General features: G+C 40.9%; 1 protein-coding gene across 1 annotated transcript in view; it reads left to right on the top strand.

Moving 5' to 3' along the window:
• SLC24A1 (solute carrier family 24 member 1) overlaps positions 1-20,668 on the top strand; it is a 41,571-nt gene that overhangs the window by 13,460 nt on the left and 7,443 nt on the right. Inside the window, 2 exon segments of the mRNA XM_078151626.1 lie at positions 13,054-13,154; positions 18,194-19,279. Coding sequence (XP_078007752.1) covers positions 13,054-13,154; positions 18,194-19,279 — 1,187 coding nt within the window.

Raw genomic sequence — 20,668 nt, forward strand, 5'->3', positions numbered from 1 at the left:
ATCTTGGCAGCTAAGTGGAGGATGGATTGGAGTGGGGAGACACTTGATGCCAGGAGAATGTTGCAGTAATCTGGATGAGAGGTGATGAGGTCCTGTAGTAGGGTAGCTGTGTGAATGAAGAGAAGGGAATTATATGGCACATGTTGTGAATGTAGAAGTGACAAGATTTGATAACAGATTGGATATGTGAGGAGAGTGAGAATGAGGAGTCAAGGATGAGACTGACGTTGAGAGCTGGGATGATTGGGAGCATGGTGGGGGAAAGTTCAGAAGTGGAGGAGAGTTTGGGGAAAAGAAAATGAGTTCCGTTTTAGACATATTGAGTTTGCAGTGCCTGTAAGATGGCCAGTGCAAAATGTCTAAGAGGTAGTTGGAGATGCACAGGCTGTAGGCCAAGAAGACTACTAGGGTAGAATAGATAGGAAATCATTTACGTAGAGATAATAATTGAACTGTGGGAAATGATAAGGTCACCAAGTGAGACAGTATAGAGCAAAAAGAGAGGAGTGCCTAGGACAAAGCCTTAGGAGACACTCACACTTAGTGGACATGGCTTGGGTGAAGAACCAGCCAAAGAGACTAAGAAGGAACCTTTGGACAGATAGGAGAACCAGGAGAGAGAACCAGGGGAGAGAGAGAGGACAGAGAGAGAGAGAGACAGAGAGACAGAGAGAGAAGGAGGGAGAGAGGGAGAGAGAGAGGTCACAGAGAACTCACAGAGTCCTGGTTCCTTAGGGATGGAACAGGTCTCTCCTTTCCTTTCTTTAAATGATTTTTAGGTGGTTGAAGACAATTCCTATCTTTCTACCAAAAAATCTGCTTCAGCTATGGATTTCATCTTTGCTATGTGCTTTACTCCCAGTTCAGAGGCAAGAAAGGAACATCTCTCCCAGAGACAGGGGTGGAGGAGGGGGTGGGAGAGGAAAATTATTTTTAAAAGGCTCCTAACATCCTAAAAGTCAGAAAGTGACTGGGCTCCTTTCACCTCCTGGGTCGTAGTCAAGAAGCTTTTATTAAGCTTTTGTCAAACACTATGCTAGACCCTGCAGACACAAAGCAGACAAAAAAGGTCCCTGCCCTCAGTTTCCCAGTATGCAAAATAACCCTTCCTTGGCTTCTGAGGTCAGAAGGATATTGTTACAGACTATTTAGAAATGGGAACCAATAACCAACAATGAGTGGTTAGGGCTTGGAGGTGGGATGAGGGAGGAGGAGTAAATTTGAGGCTTTGATCTGTGCGGAGAACAGGAGATGCTGAGGACTGAGCAAAGTGAAGAGAGCTAGAATGTCATTTTTCGCTTTCTCCCTCTATGGTTCTTCATCTCTAACCCGAATGAGAGCTTCCGGGGAGCAGTTGCGATTTCTCCTTGGAGCTGAGTCTTAAGGTAGATAGATAGGTAACATATTACAGGGGAATGTGACAGGGTTGACTCGCCTAAGCCACGTCACCTTCACAGTAAGACAGTTCAGGAAATAAGAGCAGTTCAGGAAATTCTCTCTCTCGAGCTCGGTGCAAACTAGCATGAATTTATGCCCAGGCCCGACTGCCAAGTGCCGTAAGTGCAATCCCAATCGACGCCCGAATTGAAAATCCCCAGTGAAGTGCTCCAAGTGGAAAACAAAGGAATCGTTGTCGCCTCCCAGTGATTTGTGAGGGGAGGTTCACAGCCCATTAGAGAGACTATATAAAAGGCGCATTTTCCGCAGGATCTCTCGCGGAGTCGTGCCAACCAGATGTTTACTTTTCTCTGGGGCCTCTCGGCAACTGGATTCCTAATGTCTGCAGTTGATGTTTAGGAAGACACCTAGGGAAGGAGATATTCGGGTCCCGCTGTTGAGCTTTGGAGACCTGAAAAGTCTCTACTAACTTGGGGTGCTATGGGGCAGGGGAAAGAGGGATGACCTTGAAGCTGCTAGGATTTGGATTCAAATCCCACCCCTGCCCTATACTACTTGTGTGAACTTAGGTAAGTCACTTAACATCTCTAGTCTCCACATCTTTAAAATAAGAGGGTTGGACTAAATGACCTCTAAAGTCCTTTCCAGCTCTCCATTCCTGCTGTACCTCTCTTCCTCCCTCACCAACCACAGTCATTTATTATTAATCAGCTAACATGCTAGGAGCTAGAGGTACAAATGTAGAAATGAGATAGTCCCTGGCCACGAGGAGATTATATTCTACTAGGGGAAATAGTCACAGATAAATGAACAAAAGATTTTTTTTTGACTGGACCAATCGTTTCACCAGTGTAGGGGGGACTTTGTGAGGTACCCTTCAATACCCAGTAGTGTTGTTCTATAACTTATAATCTTAGAGAGTGCCTGGAACCCTAAAAACTTAAGCGACTTGTCCAGGTCAAACAGTCAGAACGTATCAGAGGAAGAGCTTAAGGGCACATCACCCTGATTCCAAGGCTAGCTCTGTACGTCAGAGCAGTGGTTCTTAACCTGGATTCTATGAATTTTTAAAATTTTAACAATCACATCCAATATAATTGGTTTTCTTTGTAAGTCTGTGCATCTTCATTTATGCCTTTAAAAACCTTATTCTGAGAAGAGGTCCAAAGACTTCATCAGATTGCCTGCCAAAGTGGGCCATGGAACAAGAAAGGTTAGGAATCATTGGATTTTGCCATGTTACTTTTCAGGAGAGATATACAAAATAATACTAGTAAATGGGGAACTGGGAAAGCCTGCTTGAAGGAAAAAGCCCTTTCAGGAATTAGCCTGGAAGAGGGACAGAGCTTCCAAGAGGCAGAGCTGAAAAGGGAAGCACCCAAGGGCTGGAGGACAGCTTGAGCTAAGGCAAAGAGGCTGGGATTTGGTAAGTGGGAAATACCAAAGAAGCCAGTTAGGCTGAACCATTGAGCCTGTGAGTAGAACATATGAGGGACAGTAGTGTGTAGCCAGCCTGGAAAGATAGAAAGACTGGAGACAGATTGGGAAGAGCTTTAAATGCCAAATGGAGTTTATATTTTATCTTAGAGGCAAGGGAGTGTCACTGAGGATAGATAGTGAACAAAGAAGTGACCTAGTCAGACTTGTGCCTTGGGACTATCAATTTGGCAGCTCTGTAGAGCAATGGTGTCAAACACAAATAGAAATGAGGGCCACTAATCCAAACATAAGGATCCATACTGGCATGTTGACTTAGAAAACCACATATTAACCTTATCTATGTTCTATTGTGTTTTTATTTATTTTGTTAAATATTTCCTAATTACATTTTAATCTGGTTCAGGCTTCACTTGGGAGTGTTCCAGGCCTGTGGGCTGATGTTTGATAGCTCAGATATAGCAGATGGGTTGGAGAAGGGAGAGAATGGATAAGTAAGACCAGTTAGTAAACTTGCAATAGTCCAGGGGAGAGGAGATGAGGGCTTGGATTCAGACAGTTGTGGCATGAGTATAAAGAAGGGAGAGATGGAGAGGAGGGGGAAGCAATAAGACTTGGCAATAGATTGGATACGGAGGGGAGGGAAACTGATGAATCAAAGATGATGCCTAGATTACAAACTTGAGAGTCTGAAAACCAGGTTGCCTTCAAAAGAAATAAGAAAGTTAAGAGGAGCAGACTTAGGGAGAAAGAGAATGAGCTATGTTTTGGACAATAGTGTTCCAGATGCCTATGGCATATCCAGGTAGAAATATCAAACTGACAATTGGAGATAAGGGACTAGAGCTCAGGTAAACAATCAGGGCAGGGAATGTAGATTTTGGAATCATTTTATAGAGCTGATAGGTGGGGGCTGATGAGATCAGCAAGATAGAGAGAACAGAGAGAAGATAAGATCAGGGACTGACATTATATTCAGGCTCAGGGGTAAGATAGGAACCTGTAAAGGAAGCTGAGAAAGATCAGTCTGATAGGTAGAATGAGAATCGGGACAGAGCAGTGTCACAAAAACTCAGGCAAGAGGAGAGAGGTGGTCAGTGGTATCCTGGAGGAGGCAGTTGATGGTATCAAACACTGCAGAGAAATCAAGAAAAAGGAGGACTGAGGAAAGGTCATTTGATTTTGCAATAAAGAGATTACTGCTGATCTTTGAGAAAACCATTTCGGTGGAGTGATGGGGAGTAGAAGCTAGACTGCGAAAGGTTGAGAAGTGAGTGGAGTTGAAAAAAGGAGGCTACAAATGTAGATAGGAATTTATTGGTAAAAAGGAGAGAAATAGGACCATATTTTGAGGAGATGGTAGGACCATTCTTGAAGTAATATTATTTTTAACAATTGAGGTACCTAGGTGGCTCAGTGGATAGAGTGCTGGGTCTGTAGTCAGGAAGACCCTGAGTTCAAATCCAACCTCAGATACTGATTAACTCTGTGACACTGAGCAAGTCACTTAACTTCTGTTTGCCTTAATCCACTGGAGAAGGAAATGGCAAACCACTCCAGTATCTTTGCCAAGAAAATCCCAGATGGGGTCACAAAGAGTCAGACACTACTGAATGACAAAATTTTTAATAATTACTATTGGAATTCTGATTAGAAAGGAACATATCAGTCCTGGTTTTTTTAAACAAAAACAAAAACATTGTACTATAGAAAACAAACTGGCTTAAGAAATTAGTCGAGATAATTCTTGATTTGAGATAAGTCAAAGAAACATAGTAATATTGCTTTCTCTACCAAAAAAGGGGTGTGTGGTGAGGTACTTATATATAATAATGGGTTGCTATTCTAATAACTCAGCTTAAAACACCTTTCTGTTCTCCTAGATTATAACCTTGCTTTTGCTTTCTTTGAGTGAAGTTTTTCAATATGAGGGAGATGTGGGCACATTTGTAGGCAGTAGAGAAAGAGCCCATGGTTAAGGAGAAGATAAAAATTAGGGGAAGAAAAGGGATGATGGAAGAGATCAAATTCCTGCAGGAGGCAGGGGGAGTTGAGATCAAGGCCTCAAGGTAGTTTTGCCTTGAGAATAAAGGTAGTGTCTGAACTCTGGACTTTCTAAATGTCACAGGAAACTTAGTCTCTCAAATACCTCACCAAAGCCTCTTCTCTCTGTCCTTTCCCTTTCCCCAAGAACCTCATTCCCCTCTACCATCAGAGTTTGGGAAAGACCCTCAGCATGCCTCTCTAACCAGCTCTGGGGGCTCTTCTTTGCTGGGGCTTTGGGGGAACAAGCTCTGCCTCTGTCCAGGTCGGGCGCCTCCACCCTGGTCACTAGCCAAAGTTCCTTCAGACTGTGACTTAGGTCAAGGACCCCCAAGTCTTGGATCTATCCTCTCTTGATCTCCCCAGCATGAGACCCTGTTTCACAAGAAAGGAGGCAACAGTCAGGAAAAGGTTGGGAACAGAAGTTTCCCAGTTATAGTGAAGGATTTTTGATGGATTTTTTTTCCTTAATAGCATTTTCTCCAATTACATGTAAAGACAAATTTTAATACTCATTTGATATTCATTAAATTTTTTTGAGTTCTAAATTTTTTCCTTCCCTTTCTCCTCTCCCTCTCCCTAAGACAATAAACGATTGATATTGGTTATGTATATGCAATCACGTACAACATATTTCCATATTAGTCATGTTATGAAAGAAGAAATAGACCAGAAGAAGAAAAAGAAAAACACCCCCAAAAAGAAAGTGAAAATAATATGTTCTGATCTGTATTCAGAATCCATCAATTCTTTCTTTGGAGGTGGATAACATTTTTCATCATGAGTCCTTTGGCATTGTCTTGGATCATTGTATTGCTGAAAATAGCTAAGTCATTCAAAGTTGATCACCATACAATATTGCTGTTACTGTGTTCTCCTGGTTCTGCTAACTTCACTTTGCATCAGTTCATGTAAGTCTTTCCAGGTTTTTCTGAAATCCACCTGCTCATCATTTCTCATAGCACAATAGTACCCCATTACATTCATATACCACCAATTGTTCAACCATTCTCCAATTGATGGGCAAGTGATGAAGGAATGAAGAAACACTATAGTCAAGGTGCTCCAGACTTAACATGGAACAGAGCCAGGAAGGCTATCATCTTTCTCAAAGGAACACCTAATTTATTTTTTGTGTATGAAATAATCCAGAGGTAGGGGATGTAACATCATGGCAGTATTGGACAGAAGAAGGAGTACTAGATTTCAGAGTCAGGACCAGAAGCCTGGACCAGAACCTGTGCTCTGTCACTGTGAGTGTGACCTTGGGCAAGTTACTTCTTTACTCCAAATCTTAGCTTTCTCATTTGTAAAATGAAAGGAGACAGAACAATGGATGAAGATCCTTTAGGTCCCCAAAGGTCTAAACTCATGATCCTTTGGCCGCAGGATATTGCTTTGGAGGCCCTGTCTTGTAGACTCCTCTGAGCTACTCCTGTGTCAGACATCAGAGACCATGATCTATTCTATTTGGTTACTCTCCTCTATCAATACAGATTTCGTGGGTAGCTGAGGTTAAAAAATGCTGGTAGGGAGCAGCTAGGTGGCACAGTGCATACAGCACCAGCCCTGAAGTCAGGAGGACCTGAGCTCAAATTCGGCCTCAGACCAAACACTTAACACTTACTAGCTATGTGACCCTGGGCAAGTCTCTTAACCCAATTGCCTAAAAAAAAAAATGCTGCTAGCCAAGCTTCTGGAGATGATGAGGCTTTTAGATTTTAGCTAGACTGGTGCTCAGACACTCAGGCAACATACAACAAGACTTACTAGGTCTGCACAAGTGGTCTTTCAGTGTGGTATAGTAGGTGGAGTGGCCACACCTGGGGTCAAGAAGGCCTGATTTAGAATCCTCCTGTGCCAGATGCATATTAACTGTGACAACTTCTCCAGTTTTCCCATCTGTAAAATGAGATAATATATGTAGAACACTTTTTATACTTAAAGCTCCCTGAATGCCAGTTATTACTCTTTCCATTTTTCACTTGAACTTGTGCTCTTCTGGCATAGTCTTAAACTCATGGTCAACTCCAGACTGTGGTGAGGCCTTGGAGTTGGGATATAGTGGCTCATATATAACATCTGAGATTTATTAAAAGCAGATAATGACATTTCAATGCATTTTTGAAAGCAGCTCAAACCGAAGGCATAAATTCTCCCCTGAAAATCTCCAAGGGAAAAGCTATATGGGGGATGAAAAGCCCAAGTGTTAGCTTCATTAAAAAAAAAAGGGCCAAATTCCAGTTTCTGAATCCTGAGTCAATGGTATTGTGTGTTGGAGGGACAAGAGGGTGGGAAGGGAGACCTGGACTCAGGATCATAGTTCTTTCATGGGATTTCATAGATAAATCCATGGCAAGTATCCTTGGGGATTCTAAGCCAGGGGCATCTGAGAAGATGAAGCCCTTGTCCTCAGGCCACAGTCTGGAAAAGCACAACCTCTCTGGCCAGGGTCACTGACATGGTCTAGTGAAGAGCTTACTTGTCTTAACTGGATTATAGGATCTGCAGACCAGGAAGAGGTCAGAGAGGATTGAGACTAAGGAGGTGAATCCCTAGGGCTGAGAAAAGGGACTTGTTCAGAAGCAACATCACATCACCAGAAGGAAGGAAGGTAGAGGCCTTGAAGGGGGTCACAACTCCAAAAAGGTAGAGACTGGTCTCTCAGTGGACACTGCTCTGAATCCAACTGTATTGGAGGGAGTAGGGAAGGGGGAAAATTGGAGGAGGAAAGACAGAGGAGGTAGAGTTACTTTGTCCCTCGATGTCATACACTATTGCAAAATCTCAAGTTTTAATGTGATTCCTGCCTCCCCTCCCCTTCCTGAATTTTACCTATTAAGACGAGTTTTTTCATCTGCTTCAATTCAGCAGGTTTACAGAAAACTTCTTCCAGATGGCTAGATGCTCTTCTACTTCAAATTTTGTGTATGGGTAACAGCCATTATTAGTAGTTAATAACCCATAAATGTAGTATGTAGAAAGAAGACAAGCTAATCTCTGAACTGTTTACTCTAAAGCAAATACCAGCTTTTGGCACTCTTCATCAATTAATAAGTTCTGTGGTTTCTCCCCTGTCTAACATAATCTCCACACTGCTGCCAAAGTAATTTTCTTTAAGTGCAGATCTGCCCATGTGGCTCTCTTGTTCAAACAACTCCAGTAGCCGCTTGTTGCCACAAGAATAAAATGTAAACTCCTCTGTTTGGTTTTTAAAGCCCTTCACAATATGGCCCTAACCTATTTTTTTTTTTTATCAACCTCATTTAACATTATTTCCCCTTTCATACTCTGGGATCTAGACAGCTGACCTTCTCTCTGTTTCTCCCACATGACACCCCAACCCCAATCTCCATGTCTTTGTACTGACCACGCCATGTGCCTGCAATGCACTTCCTCCTAACCTGTCTCTGTAGAGTCTCTCTCTTTCTTGAAGACTCAGCGGAAGCACCATTACTTTTTTAAATTAATTTTTATTTATTTCATTAAATATTTCCCAATTACATGTAAAATAATTTTAACAATCTTTTTTAAAAACTTTGAGTTCCAAATTCTCTCTCTTCCTCTTGTCCTTCCCCCCTCCTTGAGAAGGCAAGCAATTTGATATCAATTATGTGAACTCATGCAAAACATATTTCCCTATTAGCCATGCTGGAAAAGAAAGCACAAACAAAACAATAAAAGCAAAGAAAGTAAAACAAAGTATGCTTCAGTCTGCATTCAGCATTTATCAGTTCTCTCTCTGGAGACAGACAGCATTTTTCATCATTGGTCCTTTGGAATTGTCTTGGATGATTGCCTTGATCAGAGTAGCTGCATCTTTCACAGTTGATCATCCTTATAATATTGCTGTTACTATGTACAATATTCTTCTGCTCACTTCACTTTGCATGAGTTCATATAAAGTGAAACACCATCTTTTGCATGAATACTTTCCTGATACCTCTAACTTTTATTGCCCTCCTTCATAAACCTTGTATTTAACTCCTTTATATTTGTACTATATATACTTAACACATGTACTTCTTTTATTCTTTGCATCTGTGTCCCTAGCACCCGGCACAGTGCTTGGTACATTGCTGGCCCTTAATAAACGCTTTTTGATTGATTAAATTTATTCTTCTGAAAATTGTTGCTTCATATCCTTTAATCTATTGCCTAGTGAAGAATACTCCTTGTTCTTATATATTTGCATTGATTTCTTGCATATCTTGACTACCAGAAATTAATCAGAGATAATTGCTGAAAAGGTTCCCCCCCCACTTGACTAGTTCTTTTCTAATTCTAGTTGCACTGATTTTGTTCATGCAAAACGCTTTAAATTTTTGTGTAGTCAGAATTGTCCATTTTATCTTCTATGATCTGTTCTACCCTGTGTTTAGTTAAGAATTCTCTTTCTAGTTATATTTGTACAAAGATACCTTGTTCTGCCCTCCTCTATTTTTTAAGATGATGTGACCTTTTATATTTAGGTTATGTATCTTTTTAGCACTTATTGTGGTGTATGGTATAAAACGCTAGTCTAAAATGAATTTCTGCCAAATTGCTTTCCCTTTGTCACTGGGTTCCTTCCTTAAGGTCACCTAGCTTTCAGGAGGGTCTTCTGTAGTTTGTGTATAAGTCTCATTCCTCTACTAGACTGTGCAGACTCCTTGAAAATGGGGACTGTGCCTAGTATATGCACAAGAGTGTTTAATAAATATTTGTGGTAGAATTGAAACACAGTCTAGCCACGACTGCTCAAAATTCCTTTTTAATGTTTGTAAGATGTTTATTTCCTAACAATCCTTGTTTTACTTAACTATGTACATGTCATATTTTTGTTTTTGGGCTAGGCAATGGGGTTAAGTGACTTGCCCAGGGTCACACAGCTAGTAAGTGTTATGTGTTTGAGGCCAGATTTGAACTCAGGTCCTCCTGAATCCAGGGCCGGTGCTCTACCCACTGCGCCACCCAGCTGCCCCTATGTTGTATTTTTTCAGTAGAATGTAACTTCCTTGAGAGCAGGGACTTCTTTTTTGTCTTTGCGTGCCTAGTTCCCACATTCCAAGAACTTAATAAATGCTTGTTGAACAGAAGTGGAGGCTGGTAAAGCATGTATTGGCCAGTCCCCTGTTATACTCATTTCAAAGTCCCACATTTCTACTAGACACTTTCAGTTTCAATCTGAGAGATGCCTTCAGTTCTGTTTGCTGGCAGGGTAGTGACATACTCTGAACCTAATGACTAGTCAAGTTTTTAGTGCTATGAGGTTGGGCTTGCTCATGGCTATGGATCTACATTGGGTCCTCATAACTATTTCCCTGCCCCTGGCCCTACCCCCCAACTTTTAAAGTTTTGAACTCCAGGACTCGGCTCACTGGGTTTTGACACATTCATTCATTTACTCAGTATATGTTTATAATAATAATCAGTATTGTGCTATAGCCGGTTCCTAAAAGTTTAAGAGAGCTGATTGGTAAAATCGGAGTGTGAGCATTAATGCTTCAGGGCTTGATTTATTATTTTGTTTGTTGTATAGACTTATATAGAAATATTTATTAATGAGGATTAAACTTTAAAGTGTATCGTACAGATATATTTTTCCAGATAGTCCATTGTTAAACATTTACCAGTACACTCCTAATAATACCTAATGTTTTTCTAGCACTTTATACAGTGATAGAAGGCTCTGTGAAGGAAATTCTTTACATTTAGGCAGGTTGTAACTAGTCTAAGACTTCACAGAAAAGCCCTAGGGAGTTGTCAGAGGCACATAGAGGTTAAGTGATTTATCCATAGCTAATAAATGTCAAAGACGCGATCTGAATCCACATTTTCCAATTCCAAGTCTAGCACTCTATCTACTAAGCTGTACCATCTCCATCTGTATAAGTGAATAATATATATATATATATATGTATATATATGTATATATACATACATACATACATTAAAATAGAAATAGGAATATCATATATTTATATATGTCTGGGAATACAAATAGATTCCTAGGCATAGGGCTTTAAAGTTTGGAAAAGTGCTTATTGAGCACCTACTGTATACCAAGTCTACTGCTAAGCTCTCCTGGAGATGCAAAGATTAGATAAGACATAAACCCTGAACTCATGGACTTTACAGTCTAGGAGGGAGGTAGGACTCAAGCATAGACAGCTATAATACATGACATGATGTGATATGTGTATTAAAGAGTTGAAAAACAAACTTCTTTGTGAAATGTTTTGAACTCTTGGATTTGGTTCACTGGGCTTTGGCCTATTCGTTCATTGACTCAATAAATATTTAATAATAATAGCTGATATTTATCTGGTGCTTTATACAATGACTGAAGTTCTATGAGGGCAATCATTACTGACTTGGGGGGAGCATGGAAAGCTTAATGGGGATGGGAGCATTAGAGGTAGGCTTTGAAAGATGGATTGTAATTCAGTAAGCAAAGAAAGGGAAGGAGCACATTCACATAGGGAACAGCCAGAGGAAAAGCAAAGCGGTTGGAGGGTGCATGGTGCATTTGGGAGACAAAGAGCCAACTAGTTGGGCTGGAGTTTAGAGTTTGTGGGGATGGGGGTGGGATAACAAAATGAATCTGGAAAGGAAGAGTGGTGACAGATTGTTGAAAGCATTAAATGACTGAGTTTGACATTTACTCGGAGGCAATACGGGACCACTAATGATTTTTCAGCAGAGGAAGGAAATGAGAAGATCTATGGCTAAGAGAGATTATTCTGATAGAAGCACACTGCCTCAGAAGGGGGAGAGATTGAAGATAAGTTATGACACCATTGAAATAGTTGGTAATAGGTGGTAATTACAGTCTGTAGCAGGCTATTATCAGTGGGAATTGAGTGGATAGATGGGTATGGATGTTTTGAAGATAGAACTGATAGGACCTGGTAGTTACTTGGATATAAGAAATAGGAAGATGGAGAAGTCAAACAGGACTTATTTAGGAACATGGGAGGCCAGATCAATGGTGATATGTAGAGAGATATAGTGAAATTGGGAGGAGCAGGTTTAGGTGGAAAGAAAATAAAGTAGATTTTAAACACATTACATTCAAAGTGTTGGTGGGACATCCAGGTGCACACACCCTATGGGTAATGAGAAATTTGGATCAAGAAATATAATTTATGAGTCCTCTGCTTAGAGGCAGTGCTTGATGGTATTGTCAGGGGAGAGAGAATAAAAGGAACAGAAAAAAGACCCAAGGACAGAACATTGGGAAGCACGTTAAGAAGTGAACAAGAAGACAAGAACTTGGGAAGGGAACAAAAAACACGGTTAGAGAAGTAGGAGGAGAACCTAGAGCTTATTTCTGAAGCTAAGGGAGGAGAGAGTATAAACTAGGAGGGAGCGGTCAACAGCAGAGGCAACAAGGAGGATGAGGACTGAAAAGATTGGGACGCCATTGATGATCTTTGAAAGAATATGTACAAGAGAGATCTAGGTTTGGTCTGGAGTGGAGGCCAGATTGCAAGTGGTGAAAAGAGGAGTGAGTAGGGAAGAAAGGGTATTATTAGGGATACAAACTTCTTTTTAAAGGAGCTTGACAGTGAAGAGGAAGAAAAAGCTGGGTTATCAGGCTCAAATGATCATTTCCAGGTTATATGTCGTATAACATTTCCCCCAGGTTTTCTTTGCTGATGGCTCAGGTTACTGGGTTCCCTTTTCCCTAGGAAGTGCTATTCTAGAATCTAATCAAATCAATTTTAAAAAATCAGAAATACTTAAAACCCAACATAATAACAATGGACTCTTTGTCTTCTCTGACATTTGGTGGAACTGACCATCTTCCTCCATTGCTTTTGCTCAAGCTTTTCCACAAGATTAAGGGGATTGGGGTGGCGGGTAGTGGTCAGGAAGATCTTTTTCTGGGACTTTTGGCCTTCCCCTGTTCTAGTTGTTACCTATTATATCCTTGACTGGAATCAGGCTGAAACTACTGTATGCAAGACAACTGTTCTCTAGCTTGGGGAGGCCCAAGAAGAATAATGATTGGTCAATTCATTTTTCATGGTTTCCTTTTCCTCCTAAGATAGAATCCCCAAGGGAAGCCTTGAGAACTCTAGGCAGGAACCCAGAGTCTGCCCTGGGGTTGCCCAAACTTTCCCCATTCTTTCAGCTGCTCTGCACAATACAAACCTGTGTCCTTTCACGTTTTGTCCTTTTAAGTAGAAGAACCTGCAGAGCCCGATGAGCTCCCATCAGTCAAAGTTTCTCCAGCCTCTGCTGTGCACACTGCCAAAGATCATGATGAGCCAACCCCTGATGGGCAGGTATGGTTGGGCCCAGACTCGTCATATAGTTGTCCTAGGAGGTAGACTCATAGTTATAGAATTTGCAAGCTGGAAAGGACCTTAGAGATTATCAAAGTCCAACCCTCTCATTTTTCAGGTGAGGAAATTTAAGTCCTAGAGGGGTTGGTTAAATGATTTGTCCAAAGTGCCATAGCTAATTAAGAGGTAGGATGTCATTAAGAGATCCTACCTGGAAGCTAGGGAGATCAGGAGGTCCGTCTTCTGACTTATTCTGGCTGTGTGACCCTGGACAAGTCACTTAACTTCTCATTGCTCTAGAAAATTTTCCAAGATCATAATTTGCAAAGGAAGTGCTGACTGTCATTGGTAGAGGACGTTTCCTCACCTGTGAGTTCCCTATATCAATGACATCACAAAACTAATTGCTGTTCCCATCTCACAACTAGCTGGGGTCAGAATCTGGATTAGAACCCAGATTTAGTGCTCATTCTATTCTGGAAGGTTGCTTCAATCACCTATGTGATGTCATTCAAGGGATGAAGGCTTCCCTGGACCAAATCACACCCACTGATGCCTAAAACTCTGCTAGAGATTCATTCTTTTGAGAGAAATGTTGGCCCAAGGCCAGGAGTTCTTAATCTAGGATCTAAAACCTTGCTTTTAAAAAAATCGATAAGTATATTTCAATATATATTTTTTTAATTTTGTAAACCTCTGTATTTTATCTTATGCATTAAAAACATTATTTTGAGAAAGGGGTCCATAGGTTTCACCAGCCTGTCAAAAGGGTCCTTGATACATAAAAAACAAAACAAAACAAAGCAAAACAAAACAAAACAAAATACCTTTAGAACTACTGCTCTACAGTCTCTTTTAAAATGCAGTTGTACCAGGGAAGGGTTAATACATTAATCCTTAACACTTGTTAGATCCTGTGTTCTCGTACAGGCCAGACCTTGAGCAATGAAGCAATGCTGAATTCCTGGAGAGGAATTTTGGGGAAGAAGGGCTGGAGATGGCATCTCCTTCATCATTTTGCAAGAGGATGGCTCTGGATATAGAGTTGGAGTTACACACTTCTTGCTGCTGGTTATACACATCAGTCACTCAGAAGAGAGACTGATAGACTGAGAGTCAGGGAATCTTAGAGTAGAAAGGGACCTTAATTATCAAAGTCCAACCCCCTCATTTTAGAGTTGGCAGAGGGGAGAGAAAGGAATGTCTTCCTTACTCCATCTCCCTGGTTACATGTTGTGATTACAGGAATTAGAGGTTGGAGGTTGAGGGTGGTGTTGGTGGTGGGCAAAGAAAGGGTGTGGGCATTGGAGAGGCTGGGATGGTATTGGGATCCAAGTTGATCCAAGGTAATAATGTCATCAATGGAGGTGGAGTGTGTGTAGACAGAATGGCATTTGAACCCAGACCCCCTGACCCCTGACTCCAGACACAGTATTTTTTTCCACTGCACTGAAACCTCCCTTGGTGATTCCTCTGGAGTCATTGTGTCTTTAGATGGAGCTGTGAGGATTGGGCTGCTTGTCTTGTCTTCCAAACAGGAGGGAGGACTCTACTTGCTGTCCTGGAGTCAGTTTTTAGGCTCACACACTTTTTCTTTCTATCTTTGAGTCCATCCCCTTCCACTAAAGTCCAACCTCAGTAAGTGTTTCATTGCGGTAGATTACCCTCGGTTTTGATGGCTATGGAATCAAGTTTGGGCGGGTTCTACCAAGGTGGAAAAGCTTCTGAGCACGGATCTACATTATCTGCTGTTCTCCAAGATCCAGCAGAGCTCTGAAAAGCTCATCACATTGTTGGCCATAGCAACTTTTAAAGATCATCTGCTAATTTTCTGAGGGATTTTCAATCTGCACTGGTCAAGAGAACAACATCCCACACCTCCAAAGTCATGGATTCTTGAGGCATTGAAGAAAGTACACTGAGCACATTGTCATACTGTCCCATGGCTCCACTTCCACCACTCTGTGTCCCACCTTGACAATATCTTCCCATTATCCTGGGATCCTCTCATCCTCACCAGGTCAGACTAATTCCTCTGACTAATTAGAACAATCACTGTGAGAAAATGCCTCATACAGGAAAGAATTAGTCATCACAGGTAAATTCAGCTTTCTACCTATATATTTTTACCTCTCCAGGAGCCCTACGACCTGAGGGGGGGTGCTCTGATCACCCTTGCCTAGGTGAGAAAAGTTTGAAATTTTAAGTAATTTTGCTATGCAACAAAAGGAAAAATAAAACAAAACAGGAAAACAGATTAAATGAAATTATATACAAACAACTCTTTTCTATGGCCCAGCAACAGATTGATTGGCTTGGCTGGAATAGTTATGGGGCACCTAGTCTTTGTTTCCATTCTGTGCTCTCCATCCTGCCTCTCACTGAGGAAGGCAATTCTCTATGTAGCCATCCTACTGAGCCATCCTTGAATCTTTCTATGAATTCAATGAATTCCCTTGTGCTGTTGAGTCTGTCTGCACAACCATCTCTTGGCATTGGGTGCCTTTACTTACCCAGCCTCACTCTAATTCAGGTCCTCGTCACCTCTTGCCTGGATGATTGCAATAGTCTCCTATCAGGTCCCTCTGCCTCTAGTCTTTCCTCTCTCCAATCCATCCTCCACTCAACTGCCAGAGTAATCTACCTAATGCACAGTTCTAATTCCATCACCAATCTACTTGAACACCTTCAGTAGCCCCTTCTTACTTCTAGGATAAAGCATCTGGTGTCTTCAGCTTGGCATTTAAAGCCCTCTACAGTCTGAGTCCCCTCCATCTTCATCTCATGTCACTTCCCTCCTTAGCCTCAATGACTCAGTGAGACCAGATTGTCAGTTCTCAGACTCAGCATCCCATCTCCCATCCCCATTCATCTGTAGAAGCCATTCCCCCATGCCTGGAATGTACTCTTCCCTCCTACCTCTCTCTCAAAATTCTTATCTTCCTTCAAGGCTCAAATAACTAGTTAGGTCTTCTTTGAGAATGGAGGACAAACAACAACAAACAACAGCTAGGTAGCACAGTGGATAGAACACTGAGCCTGAAGTCGGAAAGACTTGAGTTCAAACTCAGCATCAGACACTGACTAGTTGTGTGACCCTGGGCAAGTCCCTTAACACTGTTTGCCTCAGTTTCCTCATCTGTAAAATGGGCTTTAGAAGGAAATGGCAAACCACTCCATTATCTTTGCCAAGAAAACCCCAAATGGGGTCACAAAGAGTTGACTGAAAATGACTGAAAAAAACCTCCCCAAAGACTTCCTTGATCCTTCTCAGTTGTTGGGTATCTCTCTCCCTTCTCAAATTACCTTGCATTTAGTTATGTGGGCACATATTATATTCTTCTCCTCTTCAATAGTTTGAAGGTAGGGTTTTTTTTTCGTCTCTAAGTCAGTCCCTAGGACCTAGCAGAGTACCCTGCACATAGTAGATGCTTAGTAAATGTTTGTTGAATTGATTGGCCCTCAAGATTTCTTCATTGAGCTTCAAGTTTTCCCAAACTGATCTCTTCCATCTCTCTTGGAGGGACTTAGAACCCTGTTTCCTAGAAGTCCTGATCTTGTTCCTTTGGGTCTTGGTCTATTTTTCTGAAACATTCATCTAGCTCTTAAAAAACACATTTAATTGATATATTTTGTTTTTGTATTACTTGAATTTTGCCAATATATTCCTCCATTAACATTCCTTATAACAAAGAATTTTAAAACATAGAAATAATAGTTCAACAAACAAACAAACAAACCAAGTTCAACACTGTGTGTATGTTTTATATCCATAGTAGCTTATTTTTGGAAAGAAGAAAGGGAAATACATTCTCATATCTCTTCTTTAAAGCTAAGTTTGGTCATTACAATTTCCCAGCATTCATTTTTGACCTTCGTTGTCCTATTCACATTGTTGTAGTCACTGTGTATATTATTTTCCTAGTTACTTACTTCATATAAGTCCAAGTTTCACATCTACCATTTCTTATAGCACAGTATTATCCCATTACAGTCACACACCACAATTGGTTTAGCCATGCCCCAGTTAATGCTTTGCTACTGCAGAAAAATCATTAGCAAAGTCTTAGACAGGCTATGTACTTATGTTGAAGCTGGAATTCCAGGCTAACATTCTGGCCTACCCTTGATGGTAGCCATGTGGTCTCAGTGGCAGGTACTATCTTTTCTGGAGCCCATCCATATGCCATCAGTTCCTTCTTGTCCTCAAGAGTAGATTGCCTTTTCTTCTTCAGAGTTCCCACCTTCATTGGATCATCTGCCAAGAGCCTGAGGGGTGCCTCTAGTCCTCAGCTCATTTGTAGAGTTGGCATGACCAACACAGGTCCAGAGCCCGGTGACTGATCAAGTCTTTCCAAAATCGGTGACTACTGTGCTCCTACTCAAGTGCTCTCTTGGGGGAGTGGGTGGCATTTCAAAAACAATTCTAAAACATCTAAAAAATTTTAAAATGTATGGTAGCATTAGACAATTCCCATTAGAAAGAGAAAGATCTCTTTCTTTCAAACTTAGTGGCTGGTCTAGACATACAATTTCCACTTCCCTTCCCATTCTTATTCAATGGACCCTCTAACTACCTCTGTTAATATTTTATTATTTAGTGTCCCCTTTAAATACGTGTGATCACATCACAGCAGCATCAGTGCATCGACTGAGCCATCAGGTGATAGGACCACCCCACTTCTGCCACAGCAGGATATACATGCTCAAAATGATGCCTTTAGCATATATTTAGTACTCAGTAAATATTTATTGATTGACTAAGTATATGCTTAAGATGAGACTTCAAAAGATGAGACACATTAGAATCACAGAATGCCAGAGCTGGAGGAACCTTAAAGATTGTTTAACCCAAACTTTTCATGTTACCTATGAAGAAACAGAAGATGACATGGGAAAAAAAAACTTGGAAAGAGATCAGATTGCTACTGGTATTCAGGCTTTAAAATGACAAGTGAAGTCCCATAAGGCCAGGATTGGGAGTTTGAATGTGTTGATTCAGGTCTCTAGTCAATGTCTATGTTGATTTTGATTTGCAGGAGGACCCAGATACTGGAGCAGATGATAAAGGTGAAGGTGAAGGTGAAGGTGAAGTTCTAGGTAAAAATGAAGATGATTCTGAGGTTGAAACTAGAGGTGTAGAGGAAGTTGAAAACCAAGCAGGAGAAAATAATGAAGATGAAGATCAAGATGAAAGCAAAGGTGAAGATGAACCTAAAGATCAGGACAAAGATGAAAGTCAAGGTGAAGGTAAAGGTGAAGGTGAAGGTGAAGATGACTCTGAGGATGAAACTGGAGTTCTAGAGGAAGCTGAAAACCAAGCAGTAAAAAATAGTGAAGTTGAAGGTGAAACTAAAACTGAAGATGAACCAGGAGGTCCAGACAAAGATGAAACTCAAGGTGAAGATGAAGGTGAAACTCAAAGGGCCAATGATGATGAAATTGAAGGGGAAGGTGAAACTCAAGGTCAAGGTACAGAGGAAGGTGATGAGAAGGGTGAAAAAGACCATGGAGAGGGAAGTGCAGGGGAAGGTGCAGAAAGAGATGAAGAAGGTAGTGAAGGTGGAGAAGGTGAAGAAGAAGGTGACAAAAAGGGTGAAGAAGACAATAGAGAGGGAGGTGCAGGAGAAGGAGAAGAAAAAGATGAAGAAGGTGATGAGAAGGGTGAAGAAGACCATGGAGAGGGAGGTGAAGAAAAAGATGAAGAAGGTGGAGAAGGTGAAGAAGGTAATGAAAAGGGTGAAGACCATGAAGAGGGAGGTGCAAGGGATGGCAAAGAAAGAGATGAAGAAGGTGGAGAAGGTGAAGAAGAAGGTACAGGAGGAAGGACAGAGGCAGGTGCTGAGGAAGGTAAAGAAGGAGGTGGAGAAGGGAGAGAAGATGAAGAAGAAGGTGGAAAAGAAGATATAAAGGAAGGTGAAGAAGAAGGTGGAGAAGGTGAAGAAGAAGGTGATGATGACAGTGAAGATGAGGATGAGGAAGAAGATGAAGAGGAAGATGAAGAAGAAACTGAGGAGCCTCTGTCACTAGAATGGCCTGAAACAAGGAGTAAACAGGCCATTTACCTCTTCCTTTTACCCATCATTTTCCCCCTGTGGCTGACAGTTCCAGATGTCAGGAAACCGGTAAGATTTTCCATGCCTGTACTCCTGTCCCTTAGGGAGGTATTATGGAAGTTTTCAAGTGTTCAAGTGCCTCCTGAGAGGCAGAGAGTAGATGCATCCACTTATGTTTGTGGGCAGAGCATTTCAAATTCTGAAGCTGAAATGAGGGCATGGTTCAAAATTCATTGAAATTACAGATTCAGCTTTGGATGCCCCCATACAGAAAAAAAACCTTTTAAACAAAAGCCAAGCTGAGTATGACTTAAGTATACTTTAGGTAGGAGATAGGAAACATGGGGTGTTGTCCTGGTTCCCAGAATAAGATTTGAAAACCTGTGTCTTGGTTTTCCTATCTGTTAAATGGGTGTAATGTCATTTGTTCCCCCCCCCATTTCACAATGATTGAGAAGACAAGATGAGATCATACAGTAACTTGAAAGTGCTTAGAAAATAATAACAAAGCTATTATTAGCAATAATAGTAAACACTACTCTTCTATAGTTCCAGGTAATATTAGGGTACAGTGGAAAAAGTCCAGGAGTCAGGAAAACCTAGGTTCCAGTTTCACCACTACCACTAATTATTGTGTGACCTTGGGCAAGTTACACCTTTTCTGTTTCTTCATAATTCAAATGGGGAAAATAATGCTTTCTCTGTTTAACTTATAGAAATGCTGTGAAGATCAAATGAGATAATGTATGTTAATACATTGAAAATATCAAGTATTTTATACATTTGGTATTTATTATTATGACTACCAGCTCTTTAAACAAATAACACTTTCAGGGTATATTTTCATCAGCGGAACAATTGAGTCAGAGGGCACCATTATTTTGTAACTATTGGATTGAACTCTAAAAAGATTTCACAAATCTCTAGTTCCACCAGCAAATTTGTGGGATATATGTTCTTCTATAATCCTACTAAAATAGAGTTTCATTTCTCTTGATGGGTGTGAAATTTTATCTCAAAGTTGTTTTACTTCGCCCGACTTTATTAGTGAGATTGAGCATTTGTAAATTGATGGCTTGCCATTTGTGTTTCCTCTTTTGAAAATTGTCTTTTTAAGGGGCAGCTAGGTGGCACAGTGGATAGAGCACTGGCCCTGAAGTCATGAGGACCTGAGTTCAAATGTGGCCTCAGACCAAACACTTGACACTAGCTGTGTGACCCTGGGCAAGTCACTTAACCCCAATTGCCTTAAAAAAAATTGTCTTTTTATATCCTTTGGCCATTTATTCATTGTGGACTAATTACCACTGTGCCCTTTCAACAGAATGTTATGCATTTTAAATATGTTTTTATCTTTCATAGTTGTGATAAATATTTTTCTTTTAATATAATTTTTGTTGTATAGAATTTTTTATTTTTACATAATCAAGAACATATACTGTCCCCAATAATTCTTCC

The sequence above is a fragment of the Phascolarctos cinereus genome, unplaced genomic scaffold (assembly GCF_003287225.1).
Source record: "Phascolarctos cinereus isolate Bilbo 61053 unplaced genomic scaffold, phaCin_HiC Scaffold_3;HRSCAF=262, whole genome shotgun sequence".
Classification (NCBI taxonomy): Eukaryota; Metazoa; Chordata; class Mammalia; order Diprotodontia; family Phascolarctidae; genus Phascolarctos; species Phascolarctos cinereus.